Source organism: Bos grunniens, chromosome 8 (assembly GCF_055505025.1).
Source record: "Bos grunniens cultivar Pamir isolate PY7600 chromosome 8, Bosgru_T2T1.0, whole genome shotgun sequence".
Lineage (NCBI taxonomy): Eukaryota > Metazoa > Chordata > Mammalia > Artiodactyla > Bovidae > Bos > Bos grunniens.
Window position 1 is genome coordinate 74,344,416 of NC_141172.1, and position 24,896 is coordinate 74,369,311.

The 24,896-nt window shown below is 51.3% G+C and overlaps 1 protein-coding gene across 2 annotated transcripts; it reads left to right on the forward strand.

The window, feature by feature from the left end:
* Positions 1 to 91: 91 nt before the first annotated feature.
* LOC147367431 (L-gulonolactone oxidase) lies at positions 92 to 24,871 on the forward strand. Of its 2 annotated transcripts, XM_086416553.1 has the most exons (12): positions 97 to 489; positions 1,466 to 1,567; positions 3,559 to 3,684; positions 4,944 to 5,038; positions 5,409 to 5,499; positions 8,318 to 8,503; positions 16,618 to 16,725; positions 17,782 to 17,858; positions 20,051 to 20,200; positions 21,035 to 21,199; positions 23,228 to 23,318; positions 24,091 to 24,871. In XM_086416553.1, exons 1-12 carry the CDS (start codon positions 487 to 489, stop codon positions 24,217 to 24,219), a joined length of 1,323 nt encoding a protein of 440 aa, XP_086272679.1. In that variant the 5' UTR covers positions 97 to 486; the 3' UTR covers positions 24,220 to 24,871. The 2 variants fall into 2 exon arrangements, with proteins under 2 accessions (XP_086272680.1, XP_086272679.1); XM_086416554.1 differs by lacking the exon at positions 1,466 to 1,567 and having other exon boundaries at positions 92 to 489.
* The last annotated feature ends 25 nt before the right edge of the window (positions 24,872 to 24,896 follow it).

Below are 24,896 nucleotides of genomic sequence, written 5' to 3' on the forward strand. Positions count from 1 at the left end.
ACCAACATCCTGTCCTATCTCCCTGTAGCAGTGGGCAGCCTGGTGAATTCCTCCCCCAACTCTGACAAATGAACTGACACATGGGCCCCATGTCACAACCTCCCCTGATCTGTGGCATTAAGGACTCAGTTTCAAGGCCAGGGGTCCTTCAGCTCCAGAAAGCCCCCAAAGACCCTGTTGGGATCAGAGCTCCACAGCTTTTGGGGAAAAACCGGCCACCCTGCGAAGGCTGCCTCTTCACCCTGCTGCCTGAGAGGGGCTGAGGGGCGGAGGGCCGGCCCAGCGGCTGTTTGTCTGGGTGGAGCCTGTCGTCACACTGCTGATCCGCCTCCGGCGGGCCCCTCTGTGCCTCCCTGAGCTTCTGTGCTCACTGTCACCACACTGCTGGTTCCAGCCCCTCTGCTTTGCCCCAGGGCCCTGCTGCCCTGTGCTCTCTTCCCAGACGAAGCCGGAGTCAGCCGAGGCCACTGACCCACCACTGAAGCCATGGTAGGGCCAAATGGTACTGCTGGTCGGGTCAGTTCAGCCGGTCAGCCCCACCGGCTACATCCAGACTGAGCCCGTGAACCTGGCTTGGGGCAGGGGGCAAAACTGGGCAGGCGTGGGGCTGAGGGGTGGCCACAGGGAAGCCTTCAAATTGGACTCGAGGCTCTGAGGAGCCGTTGGGGTGCTGGGGAAGGGATAGAAGAGGAAGGCCTGGGTTGGGCTCCTGTGTCTTTACTCGGTTGCTGTGTGAGTTGGGGGAGTTACTGCACCTCTCTGGGCCTCAGTTTCTGCTCCTGAAAATGACCATTGATATCATCCATCCAGTGGTATCGCTGTAAGGCCTAAAAAGGTATGACATGTGGAGGAATCCAGGCACACAGCAGAGGTCCCTCAAATGGGAATCCCTTTCCCAGGGCTCCCTGCTTGGCTTCCAGGCCAGGAAAGGCTACCATGGAGTCTCCCAGACGCGCCCCTTCCTGCAGGAGAAGACTGGTGGGAAAGCTGAAGGCCAGTTTCCTTCCTTCTTGGGCCACTGGGCCAGTTCATGCAGCCCCTCCCCCATTGTCCTACTCAGCCCAGGGCACCTTATACTACTGGGTCTTTCAGAGGGCTCACCACACTGGAGCCGGAACCCAAACACTGCTTTCTCCAGCTGCACCCCTGATCTCATCTCCCTGCTTCTCCTAAGAGCACTGAGTTTTCTGCATGATCTGCCCAACCCCCCAACCGTCCCGCTCGGCCATGAGCTCATAGAGGAAAATAGTAGCAGGAAGCCCCCACATGGCCACTTGGCTTCAGAACTTCTGACATGTGTTTAGGCTTCCCAGGGGTGCAGAGGGGTGACAAGGGCAAACCGGAGGCTGGCTCAGTGCCGTGGCCTCAGCCTCCATCTCTACAATGTCAGGGCAGTGGATGGATGGGGGTCAGGCAGCCTGAGACCACTCACTGGAGGTGACCCAGCTTTTGTCCTATCACATAGGTTCACGGGTACAAGGGGGTCAAATTCCAAAACTGGGCAAGGACCTATGGCTGTTGCCCGGAGATGTACTTTCAGCCCACGTCCGTGGAGGAGGTCAGAGAGGTGAGTATCTTGTCTCAGAACAGTGCCCGATGGTCCAGCCACCAGATCTCCAGTTCCATCCAGAGATGTAGATCAGAAATGCCCCCAGAGAGGAGGCTGAGAGGAGGACTTCCCGGCTAAGACCCACATCCCCACCCCAGAATTGCTAGCCAGGCAACAGCACCATGGGGTTGGCTCCAACTGAACTCTGCTGTCACGTGACCACCTGGGGTGTCCACCAGTGACTGTCCGGTTGTTATTTCTGGCTCAGGCCTCTTCCCTGAGCTGCAATTTGGCATATGACTTCTTTCATCAGAGACATAACAAACTTTGATGCCCCGAAGGATGTTTTTGATGTTTCTTTGCTTTCAACCTATTCTATTGCGGTCTTCCTAACTCTGTACCAACCACCTGGTTGCTCAAACTAGAAGCCAGGAAGTAGGTCACTGTCCTTTCTTTACCCTTATCTGACTTCAGCAAGTCCTGGCTTGGAAGTTTCTAGAACCCACCTCCTTCTCTCCAGCACTGTTGTCACTAAGCCCAGGCCACCACCTCTTCCCCACCTGCCATGGCCTGAAATGGCCTCACTACTGATCTCTGTCCGAAGCTTTGTGACCCCGTGGACTGTAGCCCACTAGGCTTCTCTGTCCAGGGGATTTTCCAGGCAAGAATACTGGGGTGGGTTGCCATGTCCTTCTCCAGGGGATCTTCCTGACCCAGGGATCAAACGCACATCTCCTGCTCTGGCAGGCGGATTCTTTACTTTTGATCACAGGAAAAACCAAGGTTTTTCCTACCTCTGTATCTTAGCCCTTGCTGTTCCCACTGCCTGGGATGCCTGTCCCTTCACTTTTCACGGGACCAACTCCTTTGCATCCTTTAGCACTCAGGGTAAATCACCTCCTCAGAGACTTCCAGACCACTTCATCTGAGTATGTCCCCATCTTCTGCATCTCAGCTCCTTGCTTATTTCTTTCACTGCATTCAAAACCTGCAGTTATTTCATTGACATGAACTTTTTCATGCTTTTTTCTCTCTCCCTCATAAGGATGTAAGGCCATATTTTTCCTGTTTTCCATTGGATCCTTAGCACACCTAGCCCTTTATCGGGCACACAGGAAGCACTTAATGAATATTGTTGAATAAATGAGTGAATGAATGAACGAATGGACAAGACCCAACCTCTGCTCTTGAAAGGCTTACCCCTAAGACAGGTTGCATAGGACTAACCCAGAGGATGCAGATGTTTCACTAGTATTAGCAGACCACAAAGAGGGGAGAGATTCACGTGTTTGTGAGCCTGTTCATACGTGTGTGTGAGGGCACTCAGAGGAGAGTGGTGGGAATGACATGGTCACCACTGGTGATCAGCACCACCTGCTTCATATCTGTGGTCTCACCTGTCCCCATCCATACCTGTGAGGTAGTGATTATTAGCCCATTTAACAGATGGGCAAACAGGCTCAGAAAGGCTTTGGAATTTCCCCTTGTTATTAAATACTAAATATCAGAGCCAGATTTTAAACCCGGATTCGAAGCCCCCAATTTCTTAAGCAGAAAAATGAAGAAAAATGATCACTGTGTCAGCCCGGAGAATGAATAGGAGCTCAAAAGGGAGCTGGGGTAGGGCAGTGGGAGATGAGGGGAGGACAGGTGGAGAATAATCAGAGTCTTCAATGGCTGGTGGGGGATGTTTGTGGAGCAGAGAGGGCAAAAGAGGAAGGCTAGGAGGTGGAGTGGCTTTGAATGGATCTGAAGTCCTTGAATGCGGAGAAAACAGGCTTCATACTGAGCTGAGGGCTGATGTCCTGCATGCGAAGTTTGTTCCAAGCCCTGCTGGCCTGCACCCCGCTCACTTTCTGGTCCTTCTCTCTAGCTCTTTCTTGGAGTGGCCTGCACAGCGGCTTCCAGCCAGGCAGCACCTGGGGGACTGGGGGTGCAACACCTGGGTTTCCCGGCTGCCTCGCAGAGAAAGGCCTGGGCTGAGGCTGATGCAGATGCTGCCTCCACAGGTGCTGGCCCTGGCCAGGCAGCAGAACAAGCGGGTGAAGGTGGTGGGCGGTGGCCACTCGCCCTCAGACATCGCCTGCACTGACGGCTTCATGATCCACATGGGCAAGATGAACCGCGTCCTCAAGGTACTCGGAGCTCTGGGCTCCCTGCCTCTGCCCCACCCCATGCCACTCCATCCCAGACTCCAGGGTGGACGCGGAGCCTTCTTTTCCCTCATGCATCATCCCCTCCTGGCCTCTGAGTCCCAAAGTGACCCCCCCCCCATTCCTGGTCCACTTGTGGTCACCCTCACCTCCCACAGGCCTGCCCTGGACTCCTTCAAGCCTCACATCTGGTCTGTGTGCATCCTTGTGGCCACAGAGAGGATGTCCACAAGTCAGGCCCCCAAAGGTGGATTCATGACAAATCCAAGATTTGCACCTTACTTGTTCTGCATATAGGGAAACTGAAGATCAGAGAGGGGGAGTGACTTGCCTAAGGTCACACAGCTGACCAGTGGCAGAGCTGGCCACAGACTCAGGAGTCTGACACCAGCCCTGTGCTGGGATACATTAATCCAGGCGTCTCACACCCTCCCCTGCCCCGCCCACAACCAGGAGCCTGCCAGGGAGTGAGAGTGCAGGCATGTGCAGGGCTCTTGTTCTCACCTGCCAGGGCCAGCTCCTCTGAGCTGTCTTTTTTGCCTGGTACCCACCCCTCCAGCTCTGCTAGCAGAGATTCTAGATTTCTCTGTACTATGTATTTCCTGATTTGCTCAGGCCAACCATCTCCACCCCGTAGAAAATGCTCTGGTCAAAACATCAGTCATGGCAGGAATTAACTCTGATCGCTAATTAGTGAGGACCGGGCTCTGATAATTGATTTTGCCCAGGCTGTGTGCTCAGGGTCAGTGAAATGTGTGTTCCGGAGTCCACAGATGTGAATCCTTATCTCGGTTCCACTGCGGATGTTTGTGTGACCTTGGGCAAGTGACTTAGAGTCCCTGAACTTCAGTCTCCATGCTGTGAAATGGAGAGACTACTCCTCCCCTCCCTCCCCCACCACTCCTGGACAGCCATGGGGGTCTCAGGGCATAGAGCCACTCTCCCACATGGCTGAGGGGACCTGAGCACCAGTCCCAGCCCTAAGGTGACCTTGAGTAAACCTCTTCTCTTCCCTGCCCCTTATTTCTCTCCCCTGTGACTAGAAGGGTTGCACAGGACAGTCCCTGAGCCCCAGCACTCTAGGGCTCTGCCTGCATGCCCTTTTGGCTGCCTGCAGCGGGAGGCAGCTTGGGCTGACTGTGGGCTGGGACAGATATGCTTGTACTCACAGCCTTGCGTGGCTGCAGGACGAGGGCTGGGTGACAGCCTAGCTCACCCTAGCCTGTGCCGGTCTCTTGCAGGTGGACACGGAGAAGAAGCAGGTGACCGTGGAGGCCGGCATCCTCCTAGCTGACCTGCACCCCCAGCTGGACAAGCACGGCCTGGCTTTGTCCAAGTAAGAGCCACCTCGCCCATTCCCAGGGCGGGTGCCAGTGATGCCCATCACTCCCAGCCCTGACCTCAGCCAGACACTCAAGGATCTGACAGGGGCCAGAGAGGAGCACATTTTAGGATAAACTTGTTTCTCTGGATCCCTGTACAGGGTACCCATCTCCCCATCCCCGGGTGTCCAGGGGCTATTATATGTGAATAGAAAGAAATTGTTGTTTAGTTGCTAAGTCATGTCTGACTCTTTGCAAGCTAAACTGGGGACAAGATTCCCAGGCAGGAGATGAATCAGCTGTTCTGCTTTGAGGGGCCTCGCACCACAATCCTGGGAGGTATTGTCCCAGGAAGACTAACCGTGTCCTTCCTCCTCTCCCCAGCCTGGGAGCTGTGTCAGACGTGACCGCAGGTGGCGTCATCGGGTCTGGAACCCACAACACGGGGATCAAGCACGGCATCCTGGCCACACAAGTGAGTTCACTTGCTTCGATGCTGACCACCAGGGAGAGGGGAGGATGGGTCAGGGCCCCTTCACCCTTGTCATCGATGCTCCTGACAAGCAGGCATTCCAGCATGGTGTCGGCAGAGCTCTGTGGGGGCCTTGAACACATTTGGGTCTCTCTTCTGATGGAGACTCTGCAAGGCCCTCCAGAAACATTGTCTCTCTGAACCTCATGAGTCCCCAGCAGACACAAGTGACGAAGGCACCCCCATGTGTGTTGACACAGCCCCATCTCTAGGGAGCTTCCTGGCCACCCTGGGGAAAAGGGCAAGCAGAGCAAAGGGTTCCATCCCCAGGGAAAGCTCTGAACTGGAAGCCAGGCAGGGCGAAGGGCCTTTTCAGGTTAGCAAGTTGGGGAGGAGCCAAGAAGGAGCTGAGCACATGGGCCTGGGATCACATCTGACCTTCACCCAAAAGCTTTTAAGATTTTTTGATGTGGACCACTTTGCTTCCCTGGTGGCTCAGATGGTAAAGAGTCTACCTGCGGTGCGGGGGACCAGTGTTAAATCCCTGGGTTGGGAAGATCCCCTGGAGAAGGAAATGGCAACCCACTCCAATATTCTTGCCTGGAAAATCCCATGGGTGGAGGAGCCTGGCAGGCTACAGTCCATGCGGTGGCAAAGAGTCAGACACAACTGAACGACTTCACTTTCTTTTCTTTCACTTTTTACAATCTTTATTGAATTTGTTACAATATTGCTTCTTTTTTATGTTTTGGTTTTGGGCATGTGAGATCTTAGCTCCTCAACCAAGGATCAAACCCCCTGCCCTCTGCACTGGAAGGCAGAGTCTTAACCACTGGACTGCCATGGAAGTTCCCACCCAAAAGTATTTCTTAAACTTCATGGGAATCCAGTATGGGGCACAGATTTGGGACTCAGATGTGGGGCCAAAACCTGCCTCCCACATGCATTGGGTGTGCACATGTGTGCAGGTTGTTTAACTCATCTGGGCATCCCTGTTTTCAGCTGTTACCTCAAGAGAATCTTCCTCAACCTGTAGGAGGTTGGGTGTTAATGAGACAGTGTGTATGAGAGCCTGGGGGCCCAATGACAGTTCACGACACTTGGAAGGGAGCCACCCCTTCTACCTGCAATGCAGGAGTCCCTGGTTCGACTCCTGGGTCAGGAAGATCCTCTTGAGAAGGGATAAGCTATCAACTCCCCACCCCTTCCACCTGCGATGCAGGAGTCCTTCGTTCGATTCCTGGGTCAGGAAGATTCCCTTGAGAAGGGATAAGCTATCAACTCCAGTATTCTTGGGCCTCCCTGGTGGCTCAGACAGTAAAGAACCTGCCTGCAATGCAGGAGACCTGGGTTCAATCCCTGGGTTAGGAAGATCCCCTGGAGGAGGGCATAGCAACCCACCCCAGTATTCTTACCTGGAGAATTCCATGGACAGAGGAGCCTGGTGGGCTACAGTCCATGGGGTCACAAAGAGTCTTTCACTTTCACAAGGGACTTTCACTTTTACTTTCTTTCCCTTAGGAAGCCCAGGTGAGTAAGACAGGCCCTGGCACATGGGGGTGAGAGCTCCTCTGTTTAATTCTACACTTATGCTGATGGCAGGGAGCAAGGGGAAGACACTGGCATCTTTAATATCTACTGTCCCCCAGGCACTTAACTGGGTGCTTCACCCAGTCTCTCTGAGTTGGTTATGACCCTCATTTCACAGATGAGGAAACAGAGAGGTTAAGTCACACATCCAAGATCACACAGCTGGTGAGTCAGTGCCCACCTTTATTATTGCTGGACCCCGCTGCTGTGTTTCACTGGCCAGTGCTCAGCTCATCCCCAAATCTCCAACAAAGTCTGTTTGTTTGTGTTTTTAATAAAAACCATCCTAACGCCCTCAGTCCCACAGCAGGCCACTGTGCCCCACTTCTGCCAGTTTCTCTTCTCTGGTTTAGGTCGCTGTTAATCAGAATTAGTTCAGCTTTATCTGTTCTCTCACCCTGGGCACCCTGCCACCAACCGCACATGTCAAAAGCAATTTCCATCCCAGTAAGCAGATAGCAGAGTGTGGAGAGGAACTTCAGCAGGCAATGAAAGAGGGTTCCTCTGGAGACAGGAGCCCAGGGCAAGGAGAGTGATGTTCATCACCTGTCTCCAACTGGGCGGCCCACTCTGCAGAGCCCAGAGATTCTGAGTTTGGTAGAGCCAAGTAGGGGAATCTAGTTCCTAAGGCAAGGGAGAGGTCCCCAAATGAGAAAATGGACTAGACATGGCTGAGATGGTGCTGTGGGCAATGAGCAGACAGCCTGCAAGGGACTCTGGTCCCCAGGGCTGTGTGTTGGGACAGCAGAGCCAGCTCCGGACCCCCAGATGCATGCACACCCTTTGCCTTTATGAGCCATTTCCACCCAGGGCCTCGTGCTCTTTGGAGTTGATTTCATCTTAGCTCTCTTCCGGGCAAAGGACAAGCTTGCTGAATCCTGACTTTGAAATCCACAGGATGAGCAAGGCAGCTGGGGGAGGGCAAGCCACTGGGGTGCCATGGAAATGCCTGTGATGGATGGGCCCCCTCCCTGCTGAGGGCTGATGCCACCCAGAAACAGCCCCCCTCACTCCATTTCTCCTCCTACCCTCCCCCAAGACTGAGGCTCCCTCGGGCTGTGATTGGAGACCTAGCTGGGAAAGTCTCTGGGGCCAGAAACATGGTGGGAATCATGGCCAGATACATCTGGGAATCGGAGACACTTGGCCTCATTTGCAAGGACAAACAGGGAAGTGAGGGGTTTGCCAGAAGCCTGGGGATGCTGAAGCATGGTTCTTCTCCCACCGCCAGGTGGTGGCACTGACCCTGCTGACAGCCAATGGGACCATTCTCGAGTGTTCAGAGTCCAGCAACGCAGAGGTGTTCCAGGCTGCGCGCGTGCACTTGGGCTGCCTCGGAGTCATCCTCACAGTCACACTGCAGTGTGTGCCCCAGTTCCACTTGCAGGAGACCACCTTCCCCTCAACCTTGAAAGAGGTACTGTCTCTCCTTTGCCACTGCTCAGCCTCAGAAGAGAAATGGAGGACATTAATAAGTCATGCTCCTCTGAGCTCCTCTGCAGGTCCCCAGAATGGGGCAGTGAGCTGACCTCACCAGCCCTTCCTTGACCCCAGAATACTGTGGCAGTATCCCTTTGTGAGCAGGTCAGTGGAGCTCAGAGGAGCTGGATGATGAGGGGCAGAAAGGATGGCTTCTGAATGATAGGATTGTTTTTTGAATGAATGAAAACCCATGTTGGTTAGCTGGGAAAATGGATGATTGGATGGATGGATGAATGGATACATGGATGGATGATGAATGGATGGATGACTAGATGGACAGATGATCAGATGGATGGATGAATGGATGATGGATTGATGCATGGATGGATGGATAGCATGCAATAGACCAGAAATGCCTGATAAACATGGATCTATCCCTGGTAATTGCTAAGCTACAGGACTCAAATCTATGGTTCCAAGTCCCTCAGCATCTGAGCTCCTCCATAGTCAACTCACTATTCAATATGAGTAGACCCTCTGCACAGATGGAGTTGGTAGTGATGTGAACACTACTGGCCCCACATAGTTATGGTGGAATTTGGGGTCAAACTGAATGCTGGCAGTACCACCCCCAAGCAGTGACCTTGAGTCAGCCATTTAACCTTGCTGAGCCCGTTTCCTCATGCAAAAACAGAGTAAATCATGTTTACCTGAAAGGATTGAACCTGAGAATTAACTCAGATAACACTTGTAAAGTATCTAGTTCAGTACCAAAACACACTCCCCAGGGTACCTAGTCAGTGAAAAATGGAAAATTCTGTTATCTAGCATCTGGTCTAAAAAATCCTTACCATTGGAATTTCTAATACATTATAAACCTTACAGCAAAGGATTTAAATGCAGAAGGTCCTTTATGCAGAGGCATGGTGTTTGGTGGGGCCTCCCTGGTGGCTCAGCGGTAAAATGTCTGCCTGCAGGAGATGCAGGAGACGCAGGAGATGCGGATTCAATCCTTGGGTTGGAAAGATCCCCTGGAAGAGGGTATGGCAACCCACTCCAGTATTCTTGCCTGGAGAATCCCATGGACAGAGGAACCTGGTAGGCTACAGTGGGTGGGGCTGCAAAGAGTCGGACCCAACTGAAGCAGCTGAGCACACATGATGTTTGTGGAACTTTAGCCCCAGAACTCTCCACTGGTGGCTGACAAAGTGATTCCAGGGATGCTCTTGGGCAGGGGTCCCCATTCCCTGAGATCTAATGCCTGATGATCTGAGGTGGAGCTGATGTAGTAATGACAGAAATAAAGTGCACTTGAATCATCCAGAAACCATTACCCCTGTCCTGGTCCTTGGAAAACTTGTCTTCCATGAGACCAATCCCTGGTGCCAAAAAGGTTGGGGATGCTGGTCGAGGGGATGCGGCATTGATTCCTAGAGCATCAATGCTGAGCATGTGTGGGCCAGTCTTGGCAAATGAGTTGCCTGATGCTTTGGCCCAAGAAAGGATTACAAGGACATTTCGTGGAATTGTTTGGCAGTGATACTGTGTGGCTAAGCCAGGGAGCTCCAAGAGGGTAGAACCAGTCCACCTGGAGCCACCCCAGACTCTGAGCCACCTCAAGAGCCTGCTTCAACTAGTCACATCCCCAGACCAGTGTTAAGGGGCTGATCTAAGCTTCTTGTTCACTCCAAGCAGGCCCTAGCTTCAAATACAGTCACATGCCGAGGATGAGGGCTTCTACATGCTGCATTTTAGGTCGATGCAATTCAGCACAAAGCAGAGGTCGACACTCCCCTCAGGCCGTGAGAGTAGATGTGGTCACCCACAGAGAGAGGGCTTGGCTGACGAGAGAAGGGAGCCTTAGTGCTCAGTCCAGAGCAGAGCAGCCAGACGAGTCCAACGCTGTGAGGAGTTGGGGAGCAACAGCAGGGTCTGGTCATGAGGAGATCACTGCTGACTTCAGTGAGCATGGTGTCAATGGAGCGGTGGGCAGGTTAAGGGGTCGGCATCTCAGGCAGAGAAGGGAGATGGGCAGAGATCACCTTCAATAAGAAAGGGACCACCTTCCAGCCTCTCACTTAGGTCAGAACTTGTTCATTTTTAAGCTGAATAATTTGACCCAGAGATAAAGAGATTGCTTCTTCTTTTACCAGTAGGATTGGCCCCGGGGCTCCTACCAGGGCATTAGAACCAAGTGGACAGACAGACTCCACCCTCTTCCTGCTCCTCCTTTGACCTGGCAGAGATGTATTAAGACTGACCACACCTAAGGCCTGGTTCTTGCAGTCTTATCTCAGGCTGTGCCCCAACCCCAACACACATACACAATTACACAGCAGTGAATGCTCGGTGAGTATTTAGAGGGGCTCTGGGGAGGCAGGCAGCCCCAAGCCTGATTGTGCAGCTCCCTCTGTGGAACCTGGACCAAGCCCTTCAAACTTTTGGAGCCTTTATTTTTTAAATTATTTGTCTGGTCAGGTCTCAGTTGCAGCATGTGGGATCTAGTTCCCTGACCAGGGATCGAAACCAAGTCCCCTGCACTGGGGGCATGGAGCCCAGCCACTGGACCACCAGGGAAGTCCCTTCTTTGCCATTTTAAAAGTAGGGTCAGATTAGATGAACCTGAGGTCTTTTCCAGCCCTGACATTACATAAACCAGTGCAGCACTTGGATACAAAACTGTGCCCCGCCCTGGAGACAGAGGGTCCTTCTCTCCCCTGGAGCATCTGGGGATGTTCTTGGGTCTTATCCCTGGGGAGGGGCATGAATCCTGGTGTGGATTCCCCCACCGTTCCCCTGTGACCCCGGCCCATCCCTCGAGGGCTCACAAGGCTAGATGCTGCTCCTCCTCCTCTTCTGTGAGTCAGCAGGTCCTCTGTGGATTCTCTCTCTCTCCTCTGCACAACTCTGGCTGGTCTTCCACCCGGAGCTGCATGGGTCTCCACCAGGCCCATCATCAGTGTCCATCACGCCCATGGACAAGCCTTCCCCGCCCAGTTTTAGCCACAAACAAGGACTGTGCAGAGGGTGGGTGGCATTTACAACCCTATGATTTCCTCCCAGGGGCGTGTGCTGTCCATGGCCCTGCATTCAACTCTCTTTTACCCTCTCCGCTCAGAGCAGCCTTTAAAGGGCCCCTTCAAGGGGCTGGGAATGCTTGGGAGGAAGAGTAATATGCAGGTGGGAAGCCGAGTCCCAGGCTGCTCCCTGCTCCCAGTCTGCTCAGTGACTGATCAGAAAACTGTCACTGGAGCAGCTTCTCCTCACTCTTGCTCCCCCTGAATGTTTTCCTTCCGAAAAGAAAAATGATGAGACCTCATTTCCAGGAGCAGGCAGGTGCCTGAGAACCAATGTGTGCTTAATCACTTAGTCGTGTCAGAGTCTTTGCAACCCCATGGACTGTAGCTCACCAGGCTCCTCTGTCCATGGGATTCCCCAGGCAAGAATATTGGAGTGGGTTGCCATTCGCTTCTCCAGGGGATCTTCCCTACCCAGGGATAGAACCCGAGTCTCCCACATTGACAGCAGATTTACTGTCTGAGCCACAAGGAAGAATTTATTAACATCCACCCCTCTCTGAGGTTACCCTCTCCTGCCCACCCCTGTGCTGTGTGTGGTCCATCTCAGACGCAGCTCCCTGCTTCCCAGGTCTGATTCTCTTATCTGCACCTCAACACAGCTTCTGAAGGCCGCTCAAAGCCATATGAGGGGAAGGGAGAGTTGAAATCAGTGCTTCTGGGCAGAGGGGCCAAGAAAGGGGTGGCCTCCCTGGCTTCTTATGACAAGGTCTCAGCATTCCCAACTTTCTGCAGTCCAACTGGTATGAAATCACAGTCAGAGAGAAGACTGGAGGATTTTGGAAATGGCTGTCAACCTTTGCCCTTTATGCCATGCAAATCATAATGAGATGTGAGAAGTACAGCCGGCTGCCTGCGTCACCGCCTCCCCCCGTGCCGCAGGAAGCAGGGTTGGTCCCTGGGACACACCAACCTTGTCAGCAGTATCCCAATGCCCGCCACTCTCTTGAGTGGCTGGCCAGTGACGACTAGGTAACCCCCAACCATGGGACAGGTAGCCCTCAGCTTCTGCTCACAGGCCTGGTAATCAGTTCTCGTGAGTCAGTTCAGTAGGGTGCTAATTTTGGAGGGGATGGAACCCTCTAGAACCCTTCCTGCCAATGACATTCCAAGGAAGACGTTCCTCTGGGGCCCACCCGCTTTGATGGTGCTCCCAGGAACCACCAATTAGACTTGAGGAAACATGATCCTGGGGACCCTCCTCCCCCAGATAGGATTGTTTGTAGGCCCTGAAGAGAGTCACAGTGGGATGGGTCCAGGGCAGGGGGCTCCATCCTTCAGTGACCACACAATGCTCAGTTAGGGACCACAGGGACACAGAGCTGGGGGGTACATGCTGCCTGCCTGGAGGAGCTTGGAGTTTAGCATGGGAGGAAAGATATGCCTTGTCCCTCTAAAGCAGGGAGGAAAAGAAATGACAGATGCCAGGAGAGAGGCACAAAGTGTGCTGTGAAAGTGGCTCCATTACTCCATTCTGGTGGGAACCTGGGCGCCCAGAAAGGGGTGCCACCGTTACTTTTACTGCTGAGATTCTGGGCAACCTGGGAAGGCCCCGGAGGCTGGGACAGGAGGGAAGGGGGATTTTCCGCTCTCTCAGTCCCATCCTCCAGGCAGAGCTCCAGACCATGTTCCTATCCTCCCAGGAGAAATAGTTCTGCCCAGAGGAGATGGGCCATGGGTCCATCACCCAGTCAGGATGGAAGTGATAGTGACAGGGACCTGGTGTTTCTTCCTGAACTTTTCACGGATCTACAGCCCAGCAGAAGAGGGCCTCCTCTTCCAATAAGGAATCATAGGGCGCTTTCTTTTCTTGGACTCCAAAATCACTGTGGACAATGACTGCAGCCATGAAATGAAAAGACACTTGCTCCTTAGAAGAAAATCTACGACAAACCTAGACAGCATATTAAAAAGCAGAGACATCACTTTGTGGACAAAGGTCCATATAGTGTTTTCCAGGAGTCATGTACGATGTGAGGGTTGAACCATTAAGGCTGAGCGCCAAAGAATTGATACTGTCAGACTGTGGTGTTGGAGAAGACTCTTCAGAGTCCCCTGGACTGCAAGGAGATCCAACCAGCCCATCCTAAACAAATTAACCCTGAATATGCATTGGAAGAACTGATGCTGAAGCTGAAGTTGCAATATTTTGGCCACCTGATGCGAAGCCAACTCATTAGAAAAGGCTATGATGCTGGGAAAGATTGAAGGCAGGAAGAAAAAGGGATGACAGAGGATGAGATGGTTGGATGGCATCACCGACTCAATAGACATGAGTTTGAGCAAACTCCAGGAGATGGTGACGGACAGGGAACCCGGGTGTGCTGCAATCCACGGGGTCACAAAGAGTCGGGTATTACTGAGCGGCTGAACAACAACAGCAAAGAACCCTGCCGCATTTACTGTGTCCAAGTCCCTATGGCAGTGGATAGGATGAGGGTTTGGGAAACTGGCCCACAGGCAAGATCTGGGTCACTACCTGCTTTTATAAATAAAGTTTTCTTGACACACCACAACGATCCTCATTAACGTATTGTCGGTGGCTGCTTTCATGCTACCACAGCAGAGGTGAGGAAACAGAGAGAGCAAAGCCTAATATATTTACTATCTAGCCCTTAACAGAAAAAAATGTGCTGATGTCTGTCCTCGAGAAGAAACCAAATGTGAATGAGAGGCTTGATGACTTTCAGGACAGATGTATGCTTCAGTACCTGTAATATACTTCTGGGATGGATGTAATATAATAAATAAACACCACTTAGAATGGAAGGAGACAGCATTGGTGGGGGTAGGGGTGGGGTTGAGTTGAGCATCTGAGTTACAGCACATGTGAATTCAGATCTGACCCTTTTCATGTGGTCACTTGTGGGCAGTGGCAACAGAACTGGACAGAGTGTGTGGAAGAAGTCCTCTTAGTGCTGAACTATTCGGGCTCGATTCCATTGGAAATGGAGCGCTGCTGGGGATTTTTGAGCTGTGTCTTGGAATGCTTCCCTGTAGATGTTGTCTGGAAAGATGAAAAATGGGGAAAATTATGAGGCTAGTGCAGAAGAGCCAGTGAGAGCTAAGAAGGGCCTGGACTAAGCCACGTTAGCAGGAGCTGATTTTAGGGGAAGGCTGGAGAGATATGAACAGAGATGCAATTGGGTGACCCACAGCCTGGGCTGACGTGTGGCAGGGGAGGTTGGGGATGGCAGCCAGGTCACTGGAAGGTGACAATGGTCCGCCCATTCCTGTATCTCCTGGGCCCCATCAAGCATCAGTTAACAAGTCAGGGGTCCTCCCTGAAGTGATGACCAGGACCCAGAATCCTAAAATTCCACTGCTCCCAGGTGCTCCAAATTGAAGTTTTAGATGGACTCATTCCTTGGTGTTTCACCTTGGTTTTTCCTTCCTTCCTGGCCAGATATGGAAATCACAGGTGGTTTTTGTTGTTGTTCAGTCGCTGAGTTGTGTCCAGTTCTTTGTGACCCCATGGACTGCAGCGCACCAGGCTTCCCTGTCTTTCACTATCTCCCAGAGTTTGCTCAACTTCATGTTCATTGAGTCAGTGATGCCATCCAACCATTTCATCCTCTGCTGCCCCCTTCTCCTTTTGCCTTCAATTTTTCCCAGCAACAGAGTCTTTTCCAATGAGTTGATTCTTGGCAGCAAGTGGCCAAAGTATTGGAACTTCAGCCTCAGCGTCAGTCTTCCCAATGAGAATTCAGGGTTGATTCCCTTTCAGATTGACTGGTTTGATCTCCTTGCTGTGTTTACAGCTTGTAAACTACTTTCATATCCATGACCTCCCTTGGTTCTCTCAAGAGTCCTGGAAGGAAAGAAGGAAGGAAGGAAGAAAAGGACAGAAAGCTATTTCTGTCTTGGTTCTACAGATGAAGAGATGCTGCTTCCTGAAACTCGCAGCTGGGAACCTGGTGGGGAATAGGGCTAGATCCCCAGATGTGTGCCAGGATTGCTCACATTCAGAACCTAAACTCTCCACTGGGTACATGCCACAGGCAGGCACTCTACTCAGGAGCTTCAGCATAGATTATCTCATTTCATTTGTACAACTGCCCATGTGTTGTTGGGGAGGGTGGGAAACCAAGGCTCCAGGGATATGGATCCGGCAAGGTTGTGCAGCTGCCAAGTCACCAGGCCAGGACTTGAATCCAGAACTTACTCCAAAACCAGCACTCTCCCCCTCCCTCCCAGCTGCCTGTCAAACCCCAAATCTGCATCTCCTTTGGCTCAGAATCTGTCATGTGTCAGCCTGATGGGTGTCAGGGAGAGATGACTTGCTCTGTGACATCTCGACGTATACGGATGAGCCATTCAGAGTCAGACACTCCTGTTCGTTTTATTAAAGCCCACTGCAGTGTCAGGGGTTGTGGGAATAAGAGAGGATGACAGTGATGCTGCCAACGGCAGTGGAAGAGTGATGGTAGCAGCAGCAGCTTACTCCTGTGTGGAGCTTACCGCGCTCATGACACCACATTAAGGGCTTTCTAGGCCTTAGTGTGTTTAATCTTCATAACAATCCTGACATAGATACTGTTGTTAATCCTATTTTGCAGATGAGGAAATTGAGGCACTTGCCCAAACTTATACAGCTAGTCTTTGTTCAAGTCAGGATAACCGAGAACTCATTTTTATCCTCTGCATAATTCAATGAAGTCAGCCTAAAAAGTGGACCATTTTAATGCCCGTGGCATGCGTGTGCTCAGTCGTGTCCAACTCTTTGTGATTCCATGGACGGTAGCCCACCAGGCTCCTCTGTCCATGGGATTATCCAGGCAAGAATACTGGAGTGGGTTGCCATTCCTTTCTCTAGGGGATCTTCCCAACCCAGGGATCGAAACTGTGTCTCTTGCATCTCCTGCATTGGCGATAGATTCCTTACTACTTGACGTCCAGCATCTTATAGGACACACCCCTTGTTATTTGGCAATGTTAGGACAATTTGGGATATTTTCTTTTGATGGGGGGGCCCAACTTCCAGCATCCCCACCATCAAATGTGACCAACACAATCTCTGCTCCTTTCTCAGGTTCTTGACAACCTGGACAGTCACCTGAAGAAATCCGAATACTTCCGCTTTCTCTGGTTCCCACACAGTGAGAATGTCAGTGTAATCTACCAGGACCACACCAACAAGGTAGCTATGGGCATCTTCCCCATTCCCCCACACTGCCCAGCTCCCAGGGCACCTAACACTTATTATCATCCTGATGATCGGTGAGAGATGAGAGGAAAAGCAAAGGGTGAACATCCCTGAGCATGAGGAGAGAAGCACTAAATGCCAGAGGGTGGAAGGAGAGGGAAGGTGGTCCCAGTAAGGGTCCATGAGTCTGTGAGCAGGGATACAGGAGTAGGAGGTCAAGGGAAAATCCAGATGTGGGAAGCAGAGACAGAGGTGTTGGCAGGACTGGCTAATGAGTCCTAAGCAGTCAGGATAGACCTCAGAAGCCAGCTAGCACATCCCACCTTCACTCCAGCACCCCATCCTTCCCACCCCCCAGGGGAAGAAACCCATGGTTCTGTCTCCTCACCACCATGTCCTTGGCAAACAGGCTGCTTCTCAGCAGAATAAAATAAAGCCATCACTTAGGAAGATGTTGGAGAAGGCAATGGCAACCCACTCCAGTACTCTTGCCTGGAAAATCCCATGGATGGAGGAGCCTGGTAGGCTGCCATCCATGAGGTCGCTAACAGTCGGACACGACTGAGCGACTTCACTCTCACTTTTCATTTTCATGCATTGGAGAAGGAAATGGCAACCCACTCCAGTGTTCTTGCCTGGAGAATCCCAGGGATGGGGGAGCCTGGTGGGCTGCCATCTATGGGGTCGCACAGAGTCGGACACGAATGAAGCGACTTAGCATCAGCAGCAGCAGGAAAATGTTGACCAGACAAGTCAGGCAAAGGCCAGAACACCTACTATGTGTATGGGGCTGGCATGGGGTTCATAAAGGGTGACTGCTGAACACCAGGCTCATCAGCTCTGCAGAGAAGAGACATAGGCATTTCTTGGTCTTGAGCAAAACGATCACATAAGCACGAAACAGAAGGGGACAGGACATGGGGATCGGCAGTGCCACCAAGAATGAGGCTTTCAATCATCCTGGCAAGTGGGTTCCCCCTCCCCCAGCACACACACTCTCCTGGGACACTCAGCTCCAGCTCGGAACTGACCACAGACTCTGCTTCCCAGCCGCCCTCCTCTTCAGCCAACTGGTTCTGGGACTACGCTATTGGATTCTACTTACTGGAGTTCCTACTCTGGATCAGGTAGGAATGCTACTGTATCTTTCCCCAGCACCTGCCATCTACTTCTGGGGATGTGGTCCATCAGGAGAACAACATCCCACCTTCAGACATGCAAACTGGGTCTGTCTGCATGGTCCAGAGCAGTGAATTCCAACCCTGTGGAGCTTTTTTTAAAAATACCCATGCCCAGGCTGCACACCCTGACTCATGGGTGATGTGAACCTTCCTATTGTCCAGTTTCTTACCTCCTTCCCAGCCTGAAGTCTGTGTTCAGGCTCAAGCACCAGACACATAACTATGAGTGATGAGGAAGGCCTATGGGTCCTTGAGCAGTGATGCTATATTCAGCCAAGACGTGGAATGGCATCTGATAAAAACTTTTGAAATGTTTCATACACATAAATAATATAGGCAACACATATTTAAAGTATGTTGCTGCTATTGTTGTTGTTCAGCCACTAAGTGTCAGACTCTTTGAGACCCCCTGGACTGTAGGCCAGCAGGCTCCTCTGTCCATGGGATTTCCTAGGCAAGAATACAGGAGTGGGTTGCCATTTCCTGCTCCAGGAGATCTTCTTGACCCAGGGATCAAACCTACTTCTCTTGTGTCTCCTGCATTGACAGGCAGATTCTTTACCACCTGGGAAGCCCTTATGGTATATAGACATATTTAAACTTATTGTAAAGTGTATCCATCTAGTCTTTTATCTTGGAGACTTTGGTGTCTTATTAAAGACAGTGAGTCCAGCCTGGAGGCCATTGCTCCATCAGATGATGGATTGGGGGTGAGAGTGGAAAATGCCCAGCCAGACTTCTCTCCCCTTCCATCACAGCAGCCTGGCAGCTTTATGTGCCTGTGTCTGTGGAGTCCAAGCCAGGAAGCATCCAAATAAATTGAGCTCTAAATCACAGTGGCCACATCCCGGGCCGGGACACATGCTCTGAGGGAGCTCCATGGCCTGTGAGCCCCGCCCATGTGGCTCTCACTTAGTAGCTTCTGGAAACCACGTCCACTTGGCCTCACCCTTGCAGCTCTGGGCCGCTTGCTGAGCCATGTGCCCAAGGATGCAGTGGTGAAAGCTAAATGATGGATTGGGTCTTGGTGATTTGGCTTCCCCGGTGGCTCAGTGGTAAAGACGCCTGCCAATGCAGTAGACACAGGTTCAATTCCTGGGTCAGGAAGATCCCCTGGAGGAGGAAATGGCAACCCCCTCCAGTATTCTTGCCTGAGAAATCCCATGGACAGAGGAGCCTGACGGGCTACAGTCCACAGGGTCACAGAGAATTGGATGCGACTTAGGACGCATGCACTCTTGGTGAGAATATAAACTGGTGTAGCCACTATGGAAAACAGTATGAGGTTTCTCAAACAGTTAAAAACAGAATTTCCCTTATGACCCAGCAATTCCACCTCTGACTGTATGTCAGAAAGAACTGAAAGCACAATTTCAAAGAGACATTTGCACATCTGTGTTCACAACCAAAAAGTGAACATAACTATCCAACTGATGACTAAACAAAATGGGACATATAGCTATGCAATGGAAAACCAGACAGCCTTTAAAAAGGAAGGAAATTCTGACACTGGCTACAATGTGAGCGAATCTTGAAGACATGATGAAAACTGAAATAAGCCAGACACGTAAGAGGACAAATATTGAGGATTCCACTTATATGAGGCAGCCAGAGCAGTCAAATTCACAGAGACGGGAAGTATGGAAGGTTGTGGGAGAAGAATGGAGGTTGCCGGAGGCTGGAGGGAGAAATGGGGAGTTAATTTTTAATGGAGACAAGAGTTTTGGTTTTGCAAGATTCTGGAGATCCACTGCTCAGTGATGTGAATATACTTAACACTACGGAACTGCACACTTAAACAATGGTTAAGAGGCTAAATTTTGTGTTTTTTTTCTTTTAAATCACGATTAAGATGAAACACTCTAACACTAAAAACAACCTAGTCATTAAAGAGGGAGAGAAGAATAAAACGTAGGCTAAAATCCATAACTGGAGCCCTGGGCAGCCACAGAGAGAGTGTTGCAGGGGGATCTTCAGGTTCCCTGGAGGGATTTCCAGGCTGCAGATTAGCACATGTGGCACAGGATGTAGAGAACGAAGCCCCGGTTTGTAAAGGACTCGGTCCACTGCCCGCAACACAGCCAGTACTTAACCGCTGGATAATTTGATGATCATGACCCCTCTGCCCTGCCCCCCAGCACCTTCCTGCCAGGCCTTGTGGGCTGGATCAATCGCTTTTTCTTCTGGCTCCTGTTCAACGGGAAGAAGGAAAACTGCAACCTCAGCCACAAGATCTTCACCTACGAGTGCCGCTTCAAGCAGCATGTCCAGGACTGGGCCATCCCCAGGTAAGGGCCGAGTGGGCCACCCTGCGGGTAGGTCAGCAACATATAGCTCCCTTTGGGTCCTGCTCATAGCCTATGCACTGCCAACCAGGCTCCCCATCCTACCTGTTATTTCTGGGGGAAACGGAAAGTTCCAAATCCCCGTTCAGTGTCCTTGCACCATTGTGCCTCTCGGGAAACCAGCCAGGGGATCCACTCCACTCTCCCCATTGGCCCCTCTCCAGCCATGAGGCTGGGAGAGCAGGTTTAGACTTGAAACATAGGGCTTTGTGGCCAGCATCTGGTTCTTCTGAAAGACTGTACCCTGTGTTCAGTCCCTCCGTTAGCAGAGCCCACCTGGCAGGCTGGGGGCCTCTTCACGGGGAGGGACCCTCTTGAGACGGAGGCTAGGTCTGTACCCGACTCACTGCAGCTTCCTCTCTGAATTGCCCCTCTTTGTCTTTCTCCAGGAAAAGGGGGATCAGTGCTCAGGGCTCAGGAGATCCCTCTGTCACAGTGTTCAGGGGCTGGGGCCACCAGACTCTCAGGGCTGGACTATTAGAAAACGTAGGAATCTTGGCATCAGAGTGGCTTGATCCTATCTGAAGAAGAGGAGGCCACGGCCTGGGATAGCTGTGGCCAGAAAAGAGACCTGAGGAGAGCCTCCAATTGGGTGGGGGTCCTGGGGGCTGGAGCAGGAGCAGGAGGTAGCTCTCTGCTTCTGTGAGAAGGACTTTAAGAGCAGAAGCCATGAGGAAGGGGCTTCCTGGGGGCCATGCTGAGCCTCATGGGACATCTCCGGAGGCCCCTTCCTCAGGTCTGGGTTCCATCCCCTCTCCCACCCTGGGCCGAGGGCAGAGAGAAGACCAAAGAGGCCCTGCTGGAGCTGAAGGCCATGCTGGAGGCGAACCCCAAGGTAGTGGCCCACTACCCCGTGGAGGTACGCTTCACTCGCGGGGACGACATCCTGCTGAGCCCCTGCTTCCAGCGCGACAGCTGCTACATGAACATCATCATGTACAGGTGAGTGGTTCGCTCGGGGCGGGGCGGGGCTGGGGAAGCAGGTCCCTGCCCTTCGAAGGGCCCCTCCCTCCTTCCCCAGCTTTCAAGGCCAGTTCAAATGCCACCTTCTCCAGGGAGACTTCCCTGGTCCTAGCAGCAGAAAATAGTCTCTCTCCTTCCCGTTCCAACAACTACCCTTTCTAGCTGTACTGTGTTAATGTGGTCATTAATGTTAATTAATATATAATATTATTGTTAATTAGAATTGTTTTATTTATATATAATAATTATAATTGTTAGTTATTATTGGAGATATTATTAATATGTACTATTAATTAATATGTAATACGTAATGGGCTCCTCTGGTGGTAAAGAATCCACCTGCCAATGCAGGAATCACAGGTTCAATTCCCTGGGTCCAGAAGATTCCCCTGGAGGAAGGCATGGCAACCCATTCCAGTATTCTTGCCTGGAAAATCCCAGGAGCCTGGTGGGCTATAGCCTATGGGATCATAAAGAGTCAGACACAACTGAGTGACTGAGAATACAGGCAAATGTTAATGTTAATATGCAAAGCTACCCTTTGCAAAACTGATATTAAGGAATGACAAGTTTATGCTGTCTCATGTGCTGCCCTAGGCAATGATTCTGAGAGCCCGGAACATTGGGTTGAGAAGGACTGTGAGGCCAGGTTTCAGTTCAGCAGAAAACAGAGTTATGCCTGGACACGGCGCCCATCTAGCCAGCTCCGCCGGGCCATAGGCAGACACCTTACGCTCATACTGTGTTACTGTTTCCTGAGTTGGTTGGGCAATGACCTCCCATGTGAGGCTTAAGGACACACACAGTTTAAGAAACTCATCTTTTCTAAAACTCCTTGCTTAAGACACATCTATCTTCCTTCCCATCCACCACTGATACTAGTCCTTCCCTGACTTTGTAAAAGACAAACAGACCACCTCTCACCCAGCCTGAATCTTACTATGCTTTATTTCTCCCATCTGTAAAATACCCCCAAACTCAGGGGATCCCAAGGGACAATTTAAGAGGGCGCTGCCCTGGAGGGGGGTCCGGAAGCCAGAAAAGAGAATTTCAGAAACCCACACTGAACAGAAGGCAGCTTATTTCACGCAGGGACAAACTTAGGGCCTGGCTCAGTCCTCAAGATGTCTGTCCATTTTGTCCCTGCCAGTGAATGCAAATTCAGAAGCAAGAAAATTCGCCTGGGGGCTGCATCATAACATTTGAGTTTTTGTGAGTTCTGATTCTTCTCTGTCAGTAAGTCTGACTTTGCAGCAAGGACTGACCAACTAGGTTATATTGGCTGTGATTTCCATACATCAAATGAGGTGATTCTGATAGAAATATTTATATATCTATTTATTTATTATTAAGATTTTTTGTATATATCTTTTAAATAATCTTTACATTAAATTTTTAAAATTTACATTTTAAACTATTTAGATTTAAAATTCAAATCTTTAAATAACTGTATGTGCTATGCTTAGTCACTCAGTCATGTCCAACTCTTATAACCCTATGGACTGTAGCCCACCAGGCTCCTCTGTTCATAGGATTTTCCCTCTGTTCATGGGATTTTCCAGGCAAGAATACTGGAGTAGGTTGCCATTTCCTCCTCCAGGGAATCCTCCCAACCCATGTCTCCCACATCTCCTGCATTGGCAGGTGGATTCTTTACCACTAAGTCACCAGGGAAGCCCAAATAAGTGTGTGTGTATATATACACACACACAGAGGAAAAAAATGTATTAATTTAAAATTATTCACACTCATACACATGGGGTTGCAAGGAGTCGGACATGACTGAATGACTGAACAACAACAAAAATACAGCAACTTTCAGTTGACAGTTAAAATATATGTAAGAGGTTGTAAACTTTTTCCAAATCCGTCTGAGCAAAAGCTGCAGGATGCTGAGTCACTGCCATCCGTGCTGTGTGGACAAGTGCTGGGCAAGATGCCTGATAACCATGGGTGAGACCACACAAGACAAGAGCATAGCCTCACCTCCTTCTGCCCCCTCCTCAGGCCCTATGGCAAGGACGTACCGCGGCTGGACTACTGGCTGGCCTATGAGACCATCATGAAGAAGGTGGGAGGCAGGCCCCACTGGGCCAAGGTAAGACGCGTCTGTTGGAGCCTCACCATGGGTGGGAGCTGGGCAGCTACTGTGAGCCAGGGCTTCCACCAGAGGGTGCCTCTCTTCCCTTGTCCTGCCTGCCCAGGGCTCCAACCTCCTGGGGAAACCGTGAGCTGAGCAAGTCAGAGGAAGGAGGACCTCCACCACCTCAACTAAACCAGCTTCTCTGCATTCATGTTCCAGCAGCCCAGTGACTGTAGTTTCCTTCAAGTTTTTAGTGCTCACTTTTCATTTTATTTAATTCTCATAGAAACCCTATAAGCAGGCTAAGGCAATGAGTCCATTCAGCAGACAGGAAACTAGGGGTCTCTCAGAGATGATGGGACTTACTAATTAGCAGTAGAACTGGGGCCAGAGCCCCCTCCACTGCCCGATGGCAAATAGAACGGGAACTTTAATACTGCATTTTAACCGCTTCCTTCTCTGCTTTCCAAGAACTTCCTCCCTCCTGTTTGGGCTCTTCACATTATATGTATGTGCATGCATGTATGTGTGTGCATATGTGCACACACATAACACATGTGTTTGTGCATGAGCCTATATGCATGTATACATGTGCATACATGCAGACATGGGTGTGGTACACGCATGTTGGTTTATGAGTGTGTGCATGCATATACCTGCACGCATGTGCTCTGTGTGTGCCAAGGGATGGGGGATCACACATGCAGGCACACAGACACAGGTTTGCAGCCCCGCTGAAATGCCGGCTCTGGGAAACAAGGCCTGTTGTCTCCGGTTGCTTCCTCAGGCCCACAACTGTACCCGGAAGGACTTTGAGAAAATGTACCCGGCCTTCCAGAGGTTCTGTGCCATCCGAGAAAAGCTGGACCCCACGGGGATGTTCCTGAACGCCTATCTGGAGAAAGTGTTCTACTGAAGCACAAACAGAAAACAAGTCTAGCCCACCTCATCCCACCTCCAGGCCCACCTCCCACAGGGCTGAAGGCTCAGTGTCCCGCTGTCCTGATGGGGAACAGACATCTCCCCTGGGGCCCTCTGCCAGGACACCCACAGCTTCTCTGACCCACAGCAAGGAACCTGGGTCTGGGCATCCCCTACCTCCTTCATCCTCACAACACCCTAGGTAAGGAAGAGCACCAAATCCCTTTACCTCTCCAGCAGCATCCTCTTAGCCCAAGCCTGCAGTCACCACATCCTGTTCCCAGGACACAGAGAAGCCCCCAAACATTCTGTGTATCTAGGAGGTAAGGATTCGGCCATTCACAGGTTCCACCTGCTGGCTGGATGTCTGGAGCTCCAGGGGTCACCCTGCCTACCCTCATAAGGAAGAGTCCCACCAGCATACGTTTAGACATAGAGGTCGTGTGTGCTGTGCCCTGCTTCCTTTCACCCTCCAGGGTCTTTCAGATGCTCAGAGGCATGTGCCCTGCCCTGGGACTGTTCTCTTCAGGGGGTCCACTTGTCCACCTGACCTCCCATAGCCCAACCTGCAGCATGTCTATTCCAGGGATGTTTGGAAAGGGGGACTTTCCTTGCCTTCTTTTTAATAAAGGCCAAGAGTTCATTTAGTCTAGTCTCTGCTCCTTCCTCTCC

What these genes read in the sequence shown, in the direction of transcription:
- LOC147367431 (XM_086416553.1), top strand. An exon ending in ACCAGGACCACACCAACAAG is followed by an intron (nt 16,726 to 17,781) that starts GTAGCTATGGGC and finishes TCTGCTTCCCAG; the next exon opens with CCGCCCTCCTCTTCAGCCAA. An exon ending in ATGAACATCATCATGTACAG is followed by an intron (nt 21,200 to 23,227) that starts GTGAGTGGTTCG and finishes CCCCCTCCTCAG; the next exon opens with GCCCTATGGCAAGGACGTAC.